At 31.4% G+C, this 20,884-nt stretch overlaps 1 protein-coding gene across 3 annotated transcripts in view; it reads left to right on the forward strand.

Annotated features, from left to right (window-relative positions):
• The first annotated feature begins 559 nt into the window (after positions 1-559).
• LOC107068069 (uncharacterized) overlaps positions 560-20,884 on the forward strand; it is a 39,841-nt gene continuing 19,516 nt past the window's right edge. Inside the window, exons 1-2 of one of the 3 annotated variants that reach the window (XM_089173692.1) lie at positions 560-1,353; positions 1,741-1,920. In XM_089173692.1, coding sequence (XP_089029818.1) covers positions 1,792-1,920 — 129 coding nt within the window. In that variant the 5' untranslated portion in view covers positions 560-1,353; positions 1,741-1,791. Of the gene's footprint in view, positions 1,354-1,611; positions 1,921-20,884 lie in introns of all 3 variants that reach the window. The other 2 variants (XM_089173694.1, XM_089173693.1) reach the window with 2 other exon arrangements.

Here is a 20,884-nt window from a genome sequence, read left to right on the forward strand (position 1 = left end):
CTTTTTTGTAAATAGATATAAAAATTAAAATATCTCCTAAAGTAATAATTTTTTTTACATAATAAGGTTATTTCTTTTTTGTAAATAATATGAAAGAGCATCAGATGATGCAATAAAAAATATATGATTCCGTTTAAAAAAACATTAATGACCTTCATATGTCCTTTACACATCCACCTACAAAAAATAAAGTACCATCAGTATGAACCCCTTTCAAAACCATTCAACTGCATGTGAAACATTGTCTGCTACGCGTAATAATAATAACGTAAATCTAGATGGGAAAATGTGGTGACCCACCCTGTATACCACCCGTATATTAAAGCTTTTCTTTCTTTCTCTAACAATAAAACTAACTCTAACACTGACTCTCTTATTTGAGAGTACGCATGAAGATAAGAGACGTAGGTGGAAGAGTTGATGGAGATGGACGACGAGGAGAAGGAGATGGTAGTTGTGTGGGAAGAAGAGAAGGAGGAGGAGGAGGAGGAAGAGAGTGAGAGAGAGAAAGAGTGAGAGGAGGAGTAAGAGGGGGAGGAAACGAACAGAGGACCAGCAGAAGCTCAACCGGGATCGTCAGAGTGCCCTCCGACTTGGCCGCGCACGCATCCCTCTTCTACAAAGAGCAACGATATCGAGTCGATATCGTGAGAGCGCGCGCGTTGACAACCACTACGAAGAAGAAGATACCCCAAGAACGTCAACGAGAGAGGTAGAAAGAGAGAGAAAGAAAGAGAAAGAGAGAAAGAGAGAAAAACTACTTTCGAAGTTTTGAAAGTTCGCGCATTCTTCCGGTGAAAGATCGAAATACGTTAGGACAACGATAACGATAATCAAAATCACCACGAGGAGAAGAACGAAGATTAAGAAGATTAAGGAAAAGAAAGAAGAGTGAAATGAAAGAATTATTATTCGAATATTCACTTTTATTCAATTACATGGTATTTCGGAAGATCGAGAATAACGTTTAATTGGTATCGATTTGTTTCACCTTGTTGAAAAATAAAAAAAAAAAAAACAAAAAATAAAAAAGTACAAGGGAATCCTTCGTATTATACTTCATCATTCGAATTGTAATATGGTTACTGTTATGAGCGTATGAATGGTGTTGTTGTTGAAGTTTCAAGAGTATATTATAGTGTTCATCGATCAATCATCGACTAAATATTTATTATCAATCGATCGAAGAAATATATAAAAAAAAAAATAAAATAAAAAGAAAGGGATTAATAGGATCAAGAGGTCGCGTGATAACGAAGGATAAAGGTCGAAATCATCGTGAGAAGATTTTTCGCGCGATGCGCCGCTGAATGACGATGCCTGCTGAGATATAAAAATAAAAAATTGCAGAGAGTATTGAAACATATATATATATATATATATATATACTGTGCGTTTATACACGATTAAATTTTCCTCTAGGATGCATCTTTGATAACATTTGTACCAATATAATATAATAGTCATCTCTTTTTTCTTTCTCCTTTTCTTTCTCTCTTTCTCTCTCTATCTTTCTCTTTTTCTTTCTCTCTCACTCTCTCTCTCTCTCTCTCCTTTTCTCCATCTTTATCCGTGTCATTGACTTCTTCATTGAACGATTATCAAAACAAGAAGGAGAATATTTTGTTAGAAATAAATTCGGTCATTTCTCGTGTACTCTATATCCGAAAGGAAGAATATAAATCTTCATCGGAATAGTGTTGTACATATCTCGGACCGGAACAAGTCCTTGGCTTTCAGAAACTTGAGGATAACGTTGTGCTAACGTTGACCGTATAACACGCGTGAACAATGAAGTGGTACTACCTAGTGCTGGCACTGATCGCTTTAACCAGGGCCGACAATGCGGTCCAAACGACGGAATATACGAATTTCAACTGTCCCGAACTCAATTCTCAAGAGGAAATCGATCTTGATAAGGTTAGTTCGTCGATTTATCTCAATCCTAATATATACCTAATTTTATAGAAATATAATTATAATCAAAAATTGATCTAAACAAAAATGAAATTTAGGAAATAAATCAAATATCACTGATTGATTGTTTAATCGATGTTTCATCTTGACCACGGATTATTATTTTAAAATGAATTAATTTTTTATTGTTTTTTGTTTTCTCATGTTTATATGCAAGTACATGAACGCATTGAGAGAGACAGATTTCAACGATATTCTCCTGTAATTTCACGAATGAAAATATACGCGCGTTCTCGCGCAATTTTTACGAGAGACCAAATTACAATTTTCATGGGTAGGGGTTGAAAGAAGAGAATGGGAGAGAGAGAGAGAGAGAGAGAGAGAGAGAGAGCATAGAGTAAATGGTTATGGTTCGTGTAATATCCATAATGAACGACTTGTGATTCGATCTTTCTTTCTCTCTCTTTATCTCACCCTCCTTCCCTCATTTTTTCATTTTTTTTTTATCAGCAGTTGCTCGCGTTTATCACGTTTCGAGCAAACAAAAATGTATGAGTGGGTTGGGCGGTTGGTGAGACGATGTTCGGACGATTAAAGTTGTAAATTGTAAATGTCACCTTTATGAGCTGGATAAAAGCTTGTGGAATAATGGAACTCTTGACTTTTTTTTGTTTTTGTAATACGTTCGTTGGTCAAATTTCGAAGAATTTTCAATTTGTATTCATGAAATCTCTCTTTCTCTCTCTCTCTCTCTTTCTATCTTTCTCTTTTTATACATATATATTATATATCTCTTGTACACGTACGCATTTATACACATATGTATTAATTTTTTGATAGAAAAAGTAAAAAATTGAAGGAGAAATTCGAAACGCGATCGAAAAGATAAGTTCGATAAGCGTTAGAGGTGGGTCACGTAATGGCTCGTAGTTGGCCGAAGCTTAAAGTATCGTTAATTCAAAACAATTACGAGTTCCTGGCACGCTGCCTCGGCGAAGTTGTCGAGTCCAGAGAGAGTGTGAGAGATAGAAAGAGAAAGAAAAAGAGAGACAGATACTGAAAGAGGGAAAAAGGGAGGAGCTGGTTTATAGTCGTTACATATAAAGTTAAGTTAACCGATGGATAATATAATCTGAATAAAATGAAATGTTCGTTTAGAAAATCACATTCATTTTGACCAAGCAAGCTATTTGACATTTTCCTATATGCTCTACGTATGCATGACTATCTCTAATGTCCCTTGAGAGATTTATGAGAAATCGTCGAGTTGGATTTCAAGCTTAGAAAACAATTTCCGTGTGTCTTGCTTGCATTGGTAATCATCTGCCAGGATAAATCTCGTTTCCTTTAAGAATTTCTCTAATGTCAACGTTGAAATATTATATTTTGTTGAAATAAGTGGAATATGGAAAAATATTACGAGAGAGAGAGAGAGAGAGAGAGAGACAGACAGAGCATGACGAAATTTTCGAAATAACATATTTCTTTTACGTTTCTTGATCTTTTTCTTGTTTTTTTTTCTAATCAACCTAAATTAAATTAATATTTTTTCGTCGTTTACAAATGTCACATATTTGATAGTGTTATTTTTAATTTTGTTTCTTTTTTAATTCACAGGAGATTAATTTAGATGTTTTCTAATGGTTACATATTTGATTGAGTTTTTTGATTTATTGTTAGATGGGTTAATTGACTAATGTTATTTCATTGTTTAAAAATGTCGCATATCTGGTTGGATTATCTTGATATTCTTCTTTTATTTCTAATTTATCTCACCGTAAAATTGATTCATCTAATACCAACTTTAACATTTGTTTGTCGTTTTAAAAAAATTGTCATTTATTTACGTAACTACGTTAATGCAATGTTCAATATCGTGACATTGTTTCGTTGGTCGATTGTTCGTAAATTTCGATCGTATAGTTTATAGTTTCATCCATATTATTACGATTATAATGGAATATTGTCGGGTATAAAAAGAAGATGAATCATACGAGATAGATGGAGAGAGTGCTCGACGTCTACCAAGGGAGATAAAGAGAGAGAAAGAGAGAGAATTCGGCGTTGTCAACTGACGTTGTCAAGCTGGTTACATCGCGGAGTTCGTCGAGGCTTAATAGTACTTCCTATTATTCGAAGTTTCGAAACGTGCAAGGTGGATAATCGAAGGTAGAAGTACATCGAATACTATACCAATATATATACGTATATTCGTAGTCACGTTTAGAATGTGCATAGAATTTAACATGGAACGTAGAATTCGATAATAGTAAACTTCCGTTATCGATTCGATAAAATTTCGCGCTAGTTGATGGGACTTGGCGAGGAAAGTGGAGAGAGACGGGTAAAAGAGGGCTTGGGGGCTTAGGGAGTTGGTTTTATTTTAACCAAAAAATTTCACCAAGATCTTTTTTTTTTCTATTTTCTCTTCACTCGTTGATTTTAAAAATATCTTTTCTTTTTCACACTTTTATCGTGAGATCTCATTTCTCTCTTTCGTCCAAGTACCATCAAGTCTCTCTCTTCTCTCTCTCTCTCTCTCTCTCTCTCTTCACCTGAAATTTCCCTGCTTGGTGATAAACCGTAAACACTTTGCATCTCACGTCTTCTACCCTTTAGTTTCGTTCTTTCTTCCTTTTTTTTCCTTTCTTTATTTCTTACCCTCCATCACTGGTGTTCTCTTGCTTGTTGAAAAGAAACAAAAAAAAAAGGGTAAGAAAATACGAAAAGCGAAACGAAACGAAGTCGTGTGTCGAGTTGGTATAGAGAAACGAAGTGGTAGGACCTTTTCCACGTTCCGTTTCCTTCTTGTTTTCCATATAGCTGACTTCTCGATTAGCATAAGCTTCGCTTAAAATCCATGCGCTGAATATAAAGCGAGTCGAGACGTTGTCGTTGTTACTAGTTGAAGTTATGGGCAAGCTGTTGCGAGGGTTGCAGCTGCGTATCTCTCTCTCTCTCTCTCTCTCTCTCTCAATTTTCCTCTCTTTTTGTTTTTTTTTGTTTTTACATCTTGTTACACTTATGATCAAAGAGAAAAAAGTAACCGGAGGGTAACAATTTCATTGTAATTTGTGTCCATTGATGAATAACCCAAGGATATACAATACTTTCTTTAGTATTGCAAATACGATTGTCTTAAAGATATTCCTTAGAAATATTTTTTTTTTTGATTGAGAAAACGTTGGTAAAGAAGAGTTAAAAAAAAGTTTGATTTGTTCTTTTTGCTACAATTTTTCCGCTTCGCTTGAAGATTTACGTGGCTATCGGGATGGAATTTATGAACAGTCTCCTTCGTCTTGAATCTTTCCGTGATCTTGAACTTCCGTTTTACCCGGACTTACACGATGTCGTTCTCGTCCTCGTCCTCGTCCTCGTCCTCGTCCTCATCCTAGTCGTCATTTTAGTTGTAGTAGATATCGCAAATCCTAGATATTCAGTAGATTTTTTTTTTATCTCAATCATATATTTTTCCATCCTTCGTATAAAATATATGTAGAGAAATTTTATGGTCAATTGGACGATAAGATGACAACGATTGGAGTTATACTCATAAAATGTCTTCGTTGGTAACGTTTAAGTTTTTTAAATTAGTATACTTTTCATTTGTTATTAATCAGTTATAATATAATCATTTAATATTGTAGGTTTATCTATTAATCGTAACAATTTATTTGGTGTTATGATATTAAATTGATTGCTGTTATCTGAAAAATAGGCCAAAGTTATCAAAAATAATGGAAATTATTTCAATGTATAACAGTTGTATGATTACTATATAAATAATTAAATTAACTGTCAATGTTAAATAATTAATATTTATAATAAAAACAAATAAAATATTAATTGTCAATGTTAAACAATTAATATTTTCTTGTAATACAATATTTCAATATTCTTATACGTAGAATTATATTTTAAGATTATTATATTTTTTAATTGTGATATAAATTTTATTTTAAAAGAATATTTTATTAAAAAAACAAGTAAAACTAGATACAACTGATAAAAAAAAATTAATCTTAAAAATTATGTCCAATCATCCGAAAAATATTATTAGATGCTAAGGAGGTTTAATATAATATTACATAGAAAAAAAAATAATTCTATTTTTATTATATCTTACGTAGATGCGATTACTCTTTGCGGGATCAATTTTTGATCATTTTAATAAAATGTTCTTCTGTAATGAAATTGAAAATTGAATATATCTTAAAATATGTTTTTTTTTTCTATCAAAATTTGAAAACAATGAATTACAAGCAAATATCAATTATTTAAAATTGACAGTAGTAGTACGAATATTCTTATGACTCGTATAATACTTTAGTTATACATATACTATACGTTATCGTGAAATGACTGAAATTGGAAAATGTCAAGATTCACATGGTCGCATGGTATATGTATTATTATATTTTAATGTATAAGAATAAACCCCAATATTTTCGATCTGTCACCGACGCATTTGGCATGTGTTGATAAGCGATCATATGAATCTTGACATTCTTCAATTTCTATATTTCACGGTATAACATATATAAATTAATTAATAGAAATAATCAACGAGAAAGTTCAGGCAGAAATCACTAGACTATAAATTGATCAACGCGTGTGTTCTATTCGTTGCACTCTGATCGTCGTTTAGATAATCAAAGTTAAATTCTACAGGTTTCTAAGTATTCGTAATAGTGCATACATACATATATAGATAAATTGATGTATACACACATACGATAGGTGTGTACGAAGTCATCGACCGATAGATTAGCATTTACATAACATAGAAGGCAAGCTAACGATGAAAATCAGATTTGTCGATGACGAGATGGCTGTCACGATGAAAGACGTCTTTCTCTTTCCTTTTAAACGTCCGATAAATGACCTCATTAGCTTTTTTTTTTATTTTTTACCTTCTTTTTTTTCCGAAGAACCTATCAATCAAAAAGGTTCTTTTAAAAACAATCTTTTTTCTCTATCAAATTTTCTCTCAATTATATCAAAGCTTGACGAAGGTATCAGACGATTAACAAAATATATTTTATTAACATCTATTCTTTTTATTTAAAATATAGAAAAAGGATGAGAGAGAGAGAGAGAGAAAGAAAGAAAGAGAGAGAACTATAGTATCTGTAATCGATGAAAGGTATACGGAGTTCTCTCTCGTTTCGAAGCGTCAAGAAAAAAGATAGACTGATAACGTCATCAGGCGTCCGAATGAAATTCATCGAGGAATATAAAATTTTACGATGGCGAAAGGGAATCAGGACACTTTCTACGTCCAACTTCTTCAATACGAACGTTCGTCTCTAAAGTCGATTTTTGTAGGGAAGAAAATGAAAGAGGTGGTGATAGCTTTCAATTCTCACCCCCTCGACTAACTCCCCCACCAATTTTTTTTTCTTTTTCTATCTTTCTTTCTTTCTTTCTTTCTTTTTACCTTTTTTTATTTTCCTTCTGGTAGGGAAGCAAAGAAAGTTCTTTCGTATTTTCGAGATAATGGTTATCTTAGTAAAAGAAGAACAGCAGAAAAGAAAAAGGAAAAAAGAAGTAGAAAAAGAAGAAGATGAAGGAAAAAAAGAAAAGTCATGAGGTTTCTTCTTTTTCTTAGACTTTAGATTAGAAAAGAGAAACCAAAACCCAATGCGATTTTTCTTCGATCCATCATCCTTTTACCAGACAACTGTATAAAAATTCTTCTCTTTTCATCGTTTTAACTTTAAGCTTCACCGTTTTATCATCTCTCTATTTCTATCTCTGTTATACATTTTTCTATAATCTACTAGTTCTCGAAACTGAGCTTTGCGAGTAACGAGCTCGCGAATTAACAAGGTTTTACAATGAAACGAGAAGTTTTACCTGAATAGCGGCAGTCACAGTAGCATCCTACCTAAAGTCTATCTCATTCCTATCGCATGTGTTTTTTTTTTATTACCTACTCTATATATCTATTTAAATACCTAACGACGAGTTTTTACGTTTAAACCGAATCTACATACGTGTAATATTTTGAAAAATAAAAGTATGAAAAATGAAGCTACAAAAATGTAGTAAACCAACTCCCACAGTAAATTTTATATTTTTAAGCATACTTTTTTAATTAAATATTGTAATATATGTTTGTTGGTAATGATCTTTATTTTAATATAACAAAATGTATAAAGTAGAATTTTGTATAAATTTAAAGGAAGCTTTTCAACTAATTTTATATTAAAAAAGAGATAGAAAATGTTTGTGAATAGATATTTTTTTATATAAAAAATATAATATTATATATACAACATGTTCCACTTGAAAATGGTTACCTGAATATTTTCATTGTTGTTAATGATATAAATAATATTTACAACATACCTTGATTGATTTCAGAAGAGAGAGGTATATCATTGAAAAAATATCTTCTTCTGAGGTTATTTTTTTTTATTAATTTTATCAAGGTTATCGATATTTTTTACCCTATATGCGTTTATCTTTATATATTGTACCTTACAAGGAGTAAAAAATGTATTAAAGTGTATCTGTATCATACAGCTTATAAATGATCTTGAAGCCTTAAAACGAAGAAATACACATTTTCTGTTTCCTAATTTACAACGGTTGCAGTATAAACAAATATTGAAACAAAATCGAATAATATTTTTCTTATATTTAATATATTATTTCTATTTAATTGAAGTACGTAATTCTATCTTATTTTATATTTAAATAAGTCAGTATAGTTATTTCTGAGTGTAGTAACTGGTCATTTTACGAATTAACGTATTTGGCAAATTACCGCTAAACATATATATATATGTATAAATTACATTATATTATATCTTCACGTTTAATAAATTTTCCTCCTCCTCGTATATTTATTCAAAACACGGAGAAAATTAATTTCGAGGTATCTCTAATGGTTTCGATGAAAACAGAATGTAACGCTTTACGTGGCCCGTCCCGCGTATAATCACAATGTTAAGTTCATTTCCGGAGTTGAGGGAAAACTAGACGACGCGTAAGCGCGTAATTACGACATTAAGCAATTAAATTTCAGTAAGAGAATTCCTTCTCGCGTGACGAGAAGCCCCGGCATCGTCCACCACGTGTACTGTTACAAAATAACAAGCTGACGGAACGATGTTGCATCTCTGTATCTTCCAAACCGTGAAGATGCCAAAAGAAAGACAAGAAAAAAAGAAAGAGAAGAAAATAAGGGAAAAGAAACTAATAAATAAAACAGAAGAAAGAAGAAAGGATATAAAGATCGAAACTTACGAAACGAGTTTTGAAAAGTTTTCTTTCGGGGGCTAACCATAAGTGTGCTCGTATGTAAATCACAACTGAAAGTGAGAGAAATAAGGGAGATCTTTCTCTCTCTTTCTTATCGTGATTCCAAAAGAGGATATTGTGCAAAAAAAAAAAAAAAAAGAAAAAAGAAAGAACAAATAAATGATCGATGAAACTTTTTTCACTAGAAACTAGAGCTGTTGGGTTGCAGAGTTTGAAAAGAATTTTATCTCATGTGAGTTTAAGATTTCTCTATTTTTCTCGTTCACTCACTCACCTACTCTTGTCGTTCTATCACACACTCTTTCTCTCTTTTGTAAATGCGACGACGGTGAAGAAAGAGGAGGGATTGAAAATATCTCTAGTAAAGAACGACAGAATATTTGTGCATCTTCACGGCTCGAGGAAAACTCCGTTCGCGAAGTTAAAGGCCACCGATGTCACGAGTATATACATATTATACAGGTAAACGTGAAATATATAAAGTAATATGTAAAAGTATATTATGTACGTACATCTATATCTATATATATATATATATAGATAATAGGTAGATACCACATCTGTTCGTACACGTCAAAACTTGCGGTAACATACGTATGTATAGAAACTTTTGTGTTTTGAAACTAGTTGATTTTTCTATTGATTTATACGATTAATAAAGAAGAGAAAAAGAGAGATAGAAAAATAGAATATTTTTGAAATTTTGTCAACCAAACCGAGTCATTGAAATTCTCTAATAGTTTTTCGTTTTAATTAACTCAACAAATTGTATGTATATATATATATATATATATTACTAACAAAGGAACGAATTTTGAAATAGAAGTGTAGAGACGAAAGAAGAAACGAAAAAAATTTAGTAAAGAATAAACGTATGATTCAAAATTTTTCAATGAAAGCATTTTGACAAGCTAGTTGAATTATTCGTGATATAGCTGGACGAAATGCCTCGAACTTTTTGATTTTAACTTTCTATAGGATTTTTTAGAGACTCAATTTTGAATCCCTTCTCTCGAGAATTTGACTTTTAGGAAAGTATGGAAGAAAAAGAAAAAGATGAATGAATAGATATAGTAGCTAGATTGATAGATAGATAGATAGATAGATAGATAGATAGATAGATAGAGAAATGTCGTATACGCTTTCTAGTTATCTCTTTTGAAAAATTCGTGACACGATAGGAATATTTTAACGCTTGGTTGTGACGCATCGCGAATCCATTACGTTTCGCAGACAACAATTTTCCACGTTTGATCGAAAGATATTCGTGGAGGCAGTTCCATTAAATCCTTTCCATTCAAATTGCTTTTCATAGTCTTCTATAATTCTTTATTTTCTTTTTCCTTTCTTTTCTTTTTTTGATTTTTGTTTTGTTACTTCTATAATATTCTCATTTAGTCATAGAATTTTTGCAATTTCATTTTTTCGGTGTCAACTTCATTTAAATATTCAAGATTTTTGTAATACGAGGAGAGATTTTATTTAGCAAAGAAAAAAAGAGAAAAAGAAAGACCAAACTATAAAAAAAAAAAAATAAAAAAAAATATTATTGCGAGTTGCGTATCAGCGTATGCGAATACTGAATTTTTTATATTTTATTCTGTTATTGTTACAAGAGAAACACGTTTTACGAATTAATTCTACCGGAAGTACGATAATAAAAGAGAAATCGGTTTAAGGGTTAAACAATAATAATAATAATAATGATAATAACAGTACGATGTAATAGTAATATCTGGGGGAGGCGAATGTAAAAAAAAAAAAACATAAAAAAAATTAAAAAAACACAGAATACATATAAACGCTAATTACGAAAGCGAATTTATAATCAATGCCATACAACCGGAAGAGATTTAATGGCAAATTTGCATCGATTTTCGAGCCGTAATTTATCCCACTTGCGAACAGTCGTAAATTTGCTCGATATTCATAGTCACAGTTTTCGTTATGCAGTAGAATAATCGAAACGTAGTTACGTATGTACAATATTTTGACAAAACTTCCATTTGGGATTTATATTAGAAATCTTGAGAGAGAGAGAGAGAGAAAGAGAGAGAGATTTATCACTCTAATGTGTTTCATAATATGCGAGTCAACGGCACGTGTTTCATACGTGTAGATATATTTATATATATAATATATTTTGGGAAGATTCAAAATGAACGTAGTAAAATAAAGTTAATCGATGAGGAAAATTTCGTCGTACGAGGACTCTGAATTATGTTAATCAGCCACATTGTTTTAGCTTTCATTAATTGGACTGGTAGTAACCATTTTGTTGTCCATGGATTCATGAAAATGTATTAACACGTACGTTTTCAAGTATCGTTTTCATTATCGTTGTTTTCATCTTCATCGTCCTTGTTGTTGCTGTTATAGTTGTTGTTGTTGTTATGGTGGTTATTATTACAGTTATTACTATAACACATCACGAGAATCCAACAAGTTACAACTGGTACAATTAGTGACCACTCGAGATTGAATTAGTAATTAAACGGCAACACGTTGGATAGCGTCGGTTGCCATTACGCTTATTTGTTGTGCAGATGCTTTTGCCAATCTGTTTAGGGATTCATTAAGGAATGAGACGTTTAACTTTACCGAATCTCGGCTTACTCTCGGCAAATTTCCCATCCACAATCAATTCTGTTTCATTACTTACGCACGGCCATCAACCCTTGGCTAAAAGCAAAGCTCGTAAAACGATACTTGGTATCTGTGTTTGTGCGCTCGCACGTGTACATGCGTATATGATGAATGTTTGACTGAAAGTGGTCCTTTCAAATTGCAAACGATAAGCAAATTTTACTTGAAACTTTACCGACTATAGACGTATATCTAGTTTAGTGGTTTTATCATTGGCTTTAAAAAAAATAAAAAAATAAAAAAATAAAAAAAAAAGTAAAAATGAACTACGCGAAATGTGAGTGTACCCATAAATTTTGAAATTTTCACTTGAGTATAAATTGAACGATGAAAGGAATATAAAACAAAGAAATCTTCATCTCTTGGGCGATTGAACAATGTACATATATATAAGCTCTTTGTTATATTTATCGTTGAAAATTCTAAATGATTAATAGTATTTTCTACGTTGGAAGAAAACAGACATATCGTATTCGTAGCTATTTATTATCGTGATTTATTTTATGCTCGTAATTACAAAAAAACTACGAGACCAAGTTGAAAAGGAAATTCGAAATAGAATAGAATAAGAAAAAATATAGTAAAGAAGAAGAAGAAGAAAGAGAGGATGAGGATGAGGATGAGGATGAGGAGTAGGATGAGGATGAGAAGGAAGAGTAAAAAAGCTTACCAACGACGAACAATGCGGTGAAAGAGAAATGTTGCTTCGATATCCGGTCCATATCCGTGGATCATGGAAAAAGGGTCGAAGGGAGGATGGAAAAGGAAGCTTCGAGGACGTGGGTAATATGCTAGGTGGCAAAGGTTAAGGAATAAGAAGAATACAAAATATAAAATGAAAAGGAAAATCCTAAAGAAATGGGAAGAACGCGCTCGTGAGAAATTAGAAAGCTCGTCCCTTAAGCTTGCGTGGTGCTTTTCAAGCACTACGGTGTACGTGCACGAAAAAACTATGAGAAAAAGAAAGAAATAAAAAGAAAGAGAGAGAGAGAATTATTCTACCAAATGAGAATAATAAGAATAGTTAAATATTATCGTACAGAATAATTTACATAAAATTAATGCTTTTATTTTTCATTTTCTTTGTTTTAATATTTATGAATAACGCTATTAACATTATTAATATTTATAATGTTGTTTTGTTTATATTACTCTAATTAAAAATTGTTTTATCTATTATTAAATATTATAAAAAAAATATATGCAGAAAAATGAAAAAGTTTAATATCTAACCATAGGAACAATTTTTTGTTCGATCAAACTTGCTTATAGTTAAAAAAGTTTAATTGAGCTTTCAGACTTTTTAAACCAGCCTCGTATATTATATTAATTATAAAAATATAATATATTATATTAATTAGAATCTGTCTTATGGATAGGAGATAAAATATAACAATGACAATCCAACTTCGCAAAAATCCATTCGTTTAAGTAAACTTCTGGAAGAAAAGTCAGACAGGTGAAGATAAATATAAAAATGGAAGCTTACCAGAAGATTATTAATACAAAGAAAAAGAAAAATGTCAAATTGAAAAAATGAAATATTATTTAGAATAATTATTATATTTTATATTATTAATAAATATATCTAAATGTGATTATTAATAATACCTTATAATATCATTGTATAGGCAACATAATAATCAAACGAATAGCCAATATTCGACATATTTAGCCGTATATTAAAGCTAAAGAAGGTTTTCAATATTGAATTCAAAGGTAATACAATCTCTCATAGATACTGTATATTACGTAAGTAATATATATTGTTACTTGTTCCATTCTTGTCTAAATAAGTACATAAAGAATAGAATTAGTTTGATAGGAATCAGCTTGTACGATATTATATAGTTAACGTAACTTTCAGTCAAAGTGGGTCGTATCGAACGCGGACGAAAATAAGTTTTCCTTCTGACGTCATGTATATTTCGCGTACATGCAAAATATTACCCCTTTTCGTGCATACGAAACTACGTTCATAGTTGGAGTTAACGCAAATCGATTTCGGAAATTTGTATCAGCCTTTAAGGATCTGTTTTGCTTTTGATAAACTTGTACGAGTTTTTTCTTTTTTTTTCTTTTTTAATAATTTCCGGTCATTTTCATTGCAGAGAGTAATATCCTTTGATCTTGACGCAATGCAACATTCTGAAAAATCGATGGTAATTCTATCACTGACAAAATGATTAAATCATCAAGAGAAAAAATTTTGAAAATTTAATTGTAGCTACAAATCATTATCGGTTTGTTCACGTTGATTTCATTAATTATCCATAAATTTGGACATTCGTGAAAAGCATCAGGTGGAATTTGTAATCGTTCGAAATCGCATTTCGAATACGATTGATTCTCAATGAAGGAATTGCGGTAGTTTCGGAATAATTTGCATCGTGGCAGCCAATTAAATTATCTAATTAGCATAGGATTTAGTAAGGAATGAGATAGTTGGTCTACTCAATCCCAAGCTTAATCCATGACTAAGCTTTATTGATTACATTCTCATATATTCCATTTGTAGAAAGAGTATCGTCTATCAGTCTTTTACTCTTTCTTTCTTTCTCTTTCTTTTTTCTCTATTTTACAGCGAGTTAGCAACAGAAAGAACAAAAGGAATCTTTCTTTGTTTGATCCACGTTCCACAGCTTTACAATGTCCATTCACTGTCCGTTTTCACTACGGACTGAGAATGAGCTTTAAAAGTTAGAAACGTAACTTTACACTGATATCACTACTTCCAATTAATTCATATTATGATAATGACGTGTAAAAAAAAAAAACGTCAAAGAAACATTCAAAATTAGATATTAACATTAAAATACACTTATTAAAGTATCTTTCAAATGAAATATCGTATATAGTGTGTACTTTTAATTTAAATACATCGTTTTAAATTGTCCATGAAAATATATTTTCTAAAAATAACGTTTATCGGATAAGACCGTAAATAGACTTTTAAAAATAAGTTTTCGCGAGAAAACTTTTTACGATAGAGAGAAAATTTCCATTTGATAGTATCAACTGTTGCATCTTTGCGTCCATCGATTTAGAATAAGATAAGATCAAAAAAAAAAAAAAAAGAAAATAAAAGGGAAGAAAAATAAGATAAAGAGGTAGAAGAAAATATGGAAAGTAGAGTAGCGTGCTTTGGAAGCGAGGTCTAGGAACGTATGCATCGTTTAAAAGGCAAAGTTTAATCATGCTCTAATGTAGGTCTAATGTAGGTCTAGCACATCACAGACGGGAACCCAAGGACCAACATCCCATGGCCTACATTCGGTTGCGCATGCTTCCCCTCTATCTTTTACCTTTACATATATATACACACGCACATTTATACGCACATATACATAACATAAATATACATTCATACGCACACATCTACACTTTCTATGTTCTCTCTTTTTGTAACAGTGACAAATCAAGAAAATTAACATTGGTGCATCCACAATTATTATGTTGTCTACCTTAGTTCTGATCAATGAAATTACGAAGATAATAATATCAGGAAAAATCTATTGGAAATCATTGGTGCTTGATTTCATTGATGATACTATGATATTGTCATTAAATCGAATGTATTACGTGAATCATGTTTTTATTGATTTTTTGTTGTTTTTCTTTTTTTGTTGTCTACCTTCGTTCTGATCAATGAAATTACGAAGATAATAATATCAGGAAAAATCTATTGGAAATCATTGGTGCTTGATTTCATTGATGATACTATGATATTGTCATTAAATCGAATGTATTACGTGAATCATGTTTTTATTGATTTTTTGTTGTTTTTTTTTTTTTTTTTCAGAAAATTGTTGTACAAACCTTATAATTATATTATATATGTAATAATACTTGTATAATATTGTTCCAAATTATTATATTGAATTATATTTCAATATTAAAAATATATTAATCGAATATAAATTTATCGATCGTCAAGAAATGTTCGAGCAACTTCAATATATTTCCACATTTAACTTTTTTTCCTTTTTTTTTTTTACTTGTAAGAGTATATTTTCTTACTCCCTTCTTATATCCGTTAAAATTCTGAACTTCTCAAAATAAATGTTTTAAAATATAGAATGTAATAGTTCCAGCAATAAAAATGAATTCGAAGATGAGAAAGTAAGTAAGAAAGAAAGGAGAAAAGAAAGAAGTAGAGGTACAGAGAAGAATATTTTGCGGTAGAAAAGTTAGCACGCGTTTTCCCATTTATATTTCTTCGAACGTCGATTCGTTCCTCGGCAATCTCGATTTATTTTCACGTTCGCCATCCATCCATCTCCATCTGTTGAGGACTTATCTTTGAAAGATCGATCGATAATTCGACATTCTTAGGTAGAAATGCAGTTCTTTAGGTTTGCTTGGAAAGATAAAGTAAAACTTGTTCAAATTAATTCTCAATGATATTGTAGCAAATTTGGTACAAATGGTATTTGCTAGTATTTTTTATTTACTTCAATATTTTTCTATCTTTCTAAAAGTTAATTTATTAAAAAAATTCAAAAAAGAAACTGAAAAGATAAGCAACAAAAAAAAGGACAGTATAATTAATAAACAAACAATTAAAGATACTTATTGTTATAATAATTTATACATTCCTGTAAAACTTACTCAATTATACTTCTTTTTTTTTTCTTTTTTTTTTTTTTTTTAAAGAAAAGACGCTTTTATACTTTGCAGAACAAAAATAAAAAAAATAATTTACAAAATAAAGTAGGAGGAATCTAATTTAAAGGAAACGTGAGTTACATGCGTCGTGGTAACAAAAAGGTTGAAAGGATGGTAAAACGTTGTTGAATGTCGAATTAACGAGGGACTTGGGGCAAGCAAGTGGGGTTGAGTTTTCTCACTGAAGGTTACTCGTGCGAATCGTGGAAAATGAAAACGTTGCTTTTGGGAAAGTATTCTGCGGCTCGCGTTTAAAGTTCCGCGCACGTTGCGCGAATGGGGAAGCTCATCCGAAAGCGTCAAACTTTATCGCTCGGACCGTAAAATTTGCACGGGTTAACAGAAAATTTTACGCTCGCATGGAGCCTTGCTACATGACCTCTTCGATATGTACACACGGTGGTGTGAAATTTAGGTCGAAAAGGGGTAACGCTGCAGATGGCACCTCAAAGTCCAACCAACTTTCGAGTCTTGTTTTGTATACTATTTTTCTCCTTTTTTTCCTATTTTTTTTTTGTCCTTTTCCTCCTGCTTTAATTTGATTTTTCTTCTTTTTTTGCTTTCAAACTCAGTTCCCGACCGTGACAAAAAAATAAAAAGAAAGAAAAAATAATTCGATGAAAATAGCTAGAACTACGTGATGGTTAACGCACGGAATAAAAATAAAAATATATGTCTAAAAGATTACAAATAATAAATTATTTCGTGAAAAATCACTTAGTTAGCATGTTTCAACTTTTTCTTTGATAATAAATTATCGATTTTTTCTTTTAAAGAAAAAAAATATAATTATCAATCATTATAATATATTAAAAGAGATATTACATCATTAAAATAAAATGTATGTATCACATTAAAATAAAACAACCTCTTATTTTAATCGTACCGTTGGTCCATGATGGTACGAAAAGCAGATAAGCCAACTCGTGATTTTAATATCAAATCTTGAGAACGGTTCAGAGTGGAGTAAAATGTGAAAGAGTAAAGCTCAGCTGAGGAACGCGAGCTTGCATGTAAATGCATTGCATAAGTTAGCATAAGTAAAGCACCCTCTCGCTTATTACTTCATGAGAGGAGGCTAAGACAACTGATTTTCAGAATTGAATAGTAACTGTGTGTCAGACATAAACTAAACGTCATCCACGACCCGAACGTGCGTGGGTGTTCAAGAGAGGATTATGTTTTGCTCGACAAAGATTTCCCTACGAAAGCTTTAATTACTCCTTTCCTCTCTTTTTTTATTCTTTCACACCATGAAAAACCCAATATCCTTAAATCTATTTTAATCTGTCCTTTTTGCGTCATATTATAATCTACCATAGAATCCAAGAATCATGGATTATTTCCTAAAATACGATTTTTAACTAACGAGAACATATTATACTTTTTATTTATTTATTTTTTTCATAATTGCTCATGATATTATCTTAAGATAAAAAATTGCAATATTATAAATAAATTTTGTAACAAAAATTGGATACTATGTAATTACATATCAAAGATATAATATTATTAATACGATAATATAGGAATAAATGACCAATAAGCTTTTATATTACTTTCAAAATGTTATATCTTTTGAAGAGACATATTGGTTCATTGAATCAAACCCGAGTGAAAGATCACATTACTCGGATCGTCGACTGCTCTCCATTTGATAAATCGGATCAGAATACTCGATTATATATAAAAAAAAAAATATAAAATATAATAAAATAGAAACTAGCGTATTTCAAATCGAAGCATTTTCTAAAGAAATTTACGCAATAAGTTTGACTTATATCTACTTGTTCTGGGAGTAATTAAATGATCACAATTTACGGGAAAAAGTTTGTGTCATTAGTTAAACTCTACCTGTTATGAACTCCTTCTAAGTTTCTTAACTATAACAGTAGTTAATATTAATCGTTATTCTCATTGTGCCTGTCGCGATAATGAAAAAATTTAAATGTTCCAAAAGTCCTTAGGAACGAACGAAAGCAAAGCTAAGCGAAACGAAGTTTATGAAAAATGAAAAAAAAAAAAAAATAAAATAAAATAAAATAACTAGAAAATGAAAAATGAATAAAACGAAAAAATAAAAATCTCCGAAAAAAACTCGTTATCTACGCGTCACACGAATTACATTGTGTTTGTTCGTTTTTTTCCCCCTATTATTTTTTATTTTTATTTTGGTGTGTTTTTGTTGACAAAAAAACTCAATCTAAACGAATTCATTTCAAGAGAGGATAAATCGATCACACACCTGAGCTTTATTTTTTGGAATCGTCGGTGTAGGCTTAGAAAAAAGGAACTAAAATCGCGTTTTCTATCGAGAACAACAAATGGTTTTAAACCGTTACTGGTTTGTGTGTTAGTGAACGATCAGAGAGACACGAACTGGTGGCATATCGATCTTTGAAATTTACCTGCCGATACGTGTAACTCGTCCTACGATTGACGCGGAAATAGTTACGTTATCTCGACTAGAAGAATAGGAACGTGCTTCTGGGAATACGTCGCGAGGGAGTACGATCGATAATAATACTCTTTCCTTTACTTTTTCTAACACACTTTTTCCTGTTTCTTTAAGTTTTCGATCTTTTAAAATAGATGGCTTCTCGACAGGCAATTATTAACAACTCACCCTTTTTTTTATCGTTTTTTTTTTTTACAAATACCTGCTGTAAATTAGAAACACAAATATGAAAACAATTTAAGGAAAAAATGAGAATGAAAAAAAAAGTAAAAGTCAAAAAAATAAATTTAAAAAGAAAGGAAAAAAACAATACGATATGAAAAAATTTAAGAAAAAAATGAAAAATTAAAAAAAAGAAACAAAAAAAAAGAGTAACAAGTTGTTCTTCTATGAAATGTAAAGAGAAAACCGAGTAGAAATATTTTACCGATAATTTTAACTTTTACTCACAATACATACGTACGTAGGTACGTACCTACTTACCAGCGTTAAATCTCAAAAAAAAAAAAGATATTATTTTTTGGTTTTTTTCCCTTTTTTCCTTTTCTTTGCTTTTTTTAAGAATCCATTTTCGTAAAATACCATCAACTTCGAGTAACGTAACGTCAACTTGGATAAAATGAATGGGCTGCATCGTACGTTTTCACGTCGCGAAGCCAAAGGAAGTTTCCCACCTTCGAAGAAGTCGGCACTAGCATTAACTGAGGGTGCCCAGCTATTATTATATTTTGTATTTAACCAAACTTCGATGCTTGTTCCGTAAGTTAAGCTTCTTCCAACCACCTTATCTTTCTCTCTCGTTTACTTCCCCACCTCTCCCTTTCTCTCTCTCTCTCTCTCTTTCTGCCTTTCTCTTTCTATCTGTCTCTATCTATCTCTTATACTCTTACCTGTCTGAAAGAAGATGAGAGAAAACTTTCGAAAGGGGGATGGTAGCTTCCGTCGTCGCCAAGTGAACGTTCTCATTTGCCTTTCAAAGGCTCGCTAGCAACCCTATCCCCCTCCCCGCATCCTCTTCCACTTTAAACCATCCCATCTCGCTACCACACTCACTATTATTCTGCGAGATACGAAGAAGAAGAAGAAGAAGAAGACTATACCGAAACGAAGAGTACCACCCAGAGTTTTCTCTGTTGAAAGTCGAGAGAAGCTGCGATAGAAGGTTGAAAATCTTGTTGAATTTTCCTTCTTTCTTCTCCCCCTCCCCTCCTCCTGTTCCTTCACCCCTTTACTACCCGTTTTCTATCTCTTTCTCTTTCATACTCTCGTTAACGGCTATTAAACAATGTGCAAAACGTAAAGAAAAGAACTGGTGGGATAGAGAAAGAGATTATAAAGGGATAGAGGGAGATAGGGGGGATGGGCTGGGGGTGGTTTAGAGAAAGAGACTAGAATCATTTACACGGTGAAAACTATTCGTGATATAACGGAGGAAGAGGGTTCTTCGTTTCGAAACTACAGATCTTCTCCTTCTCCTGTTTCTGTTCATCCTTCTTCTCTTCTCTTCTTCTTCTTCTTTCTCTTGATTCTTCTTTTTACATTAGACCTGCCGGTGGATATTAAAATTATGAATCACGCATGTCAGCTAACCTCCATGAAATTTACGTCCTAAGCATTTCGCGAATTCTTCGTCCTCATTTTCGTCGTCGTCGTTGTCGTTGTCACCGTCATTAATTTTTATGTTCTTTTATTGTATCCTAACTTTTTCTTCTTCTTCTTCTTCTTCTTCTTCTTCTTCTTATTTCCTTTTCATATTTAATTTTCTTTTAATCCTTTTCATTTTCAATATATTATTCTTTGTAGATAAATGTACGTAACGAATCGTTTTTATTAACATGAAATTTAGTTAATAATGTTTTATAATATATTATAGAAAGTTTTTTGCTTTTTGTTTTTAATGAGAAACTTGATTATTATAATTGA

This window comes from Polistes dominula, unplaced genomic scaffold (genome assembly GCF_049000335.1).
Source record: "Polistes dominula isolate Pdom_NZ unplaced genomic scaffold, Pdom_raw_medaka contig_33, whole genome shotgun sequence".
Lineage (NCBI taxonomy): Eukaryota > Metazoa > Arthropoda > Insecta > Hymenoptera > Vespidae > Polistes > Polistes dominula.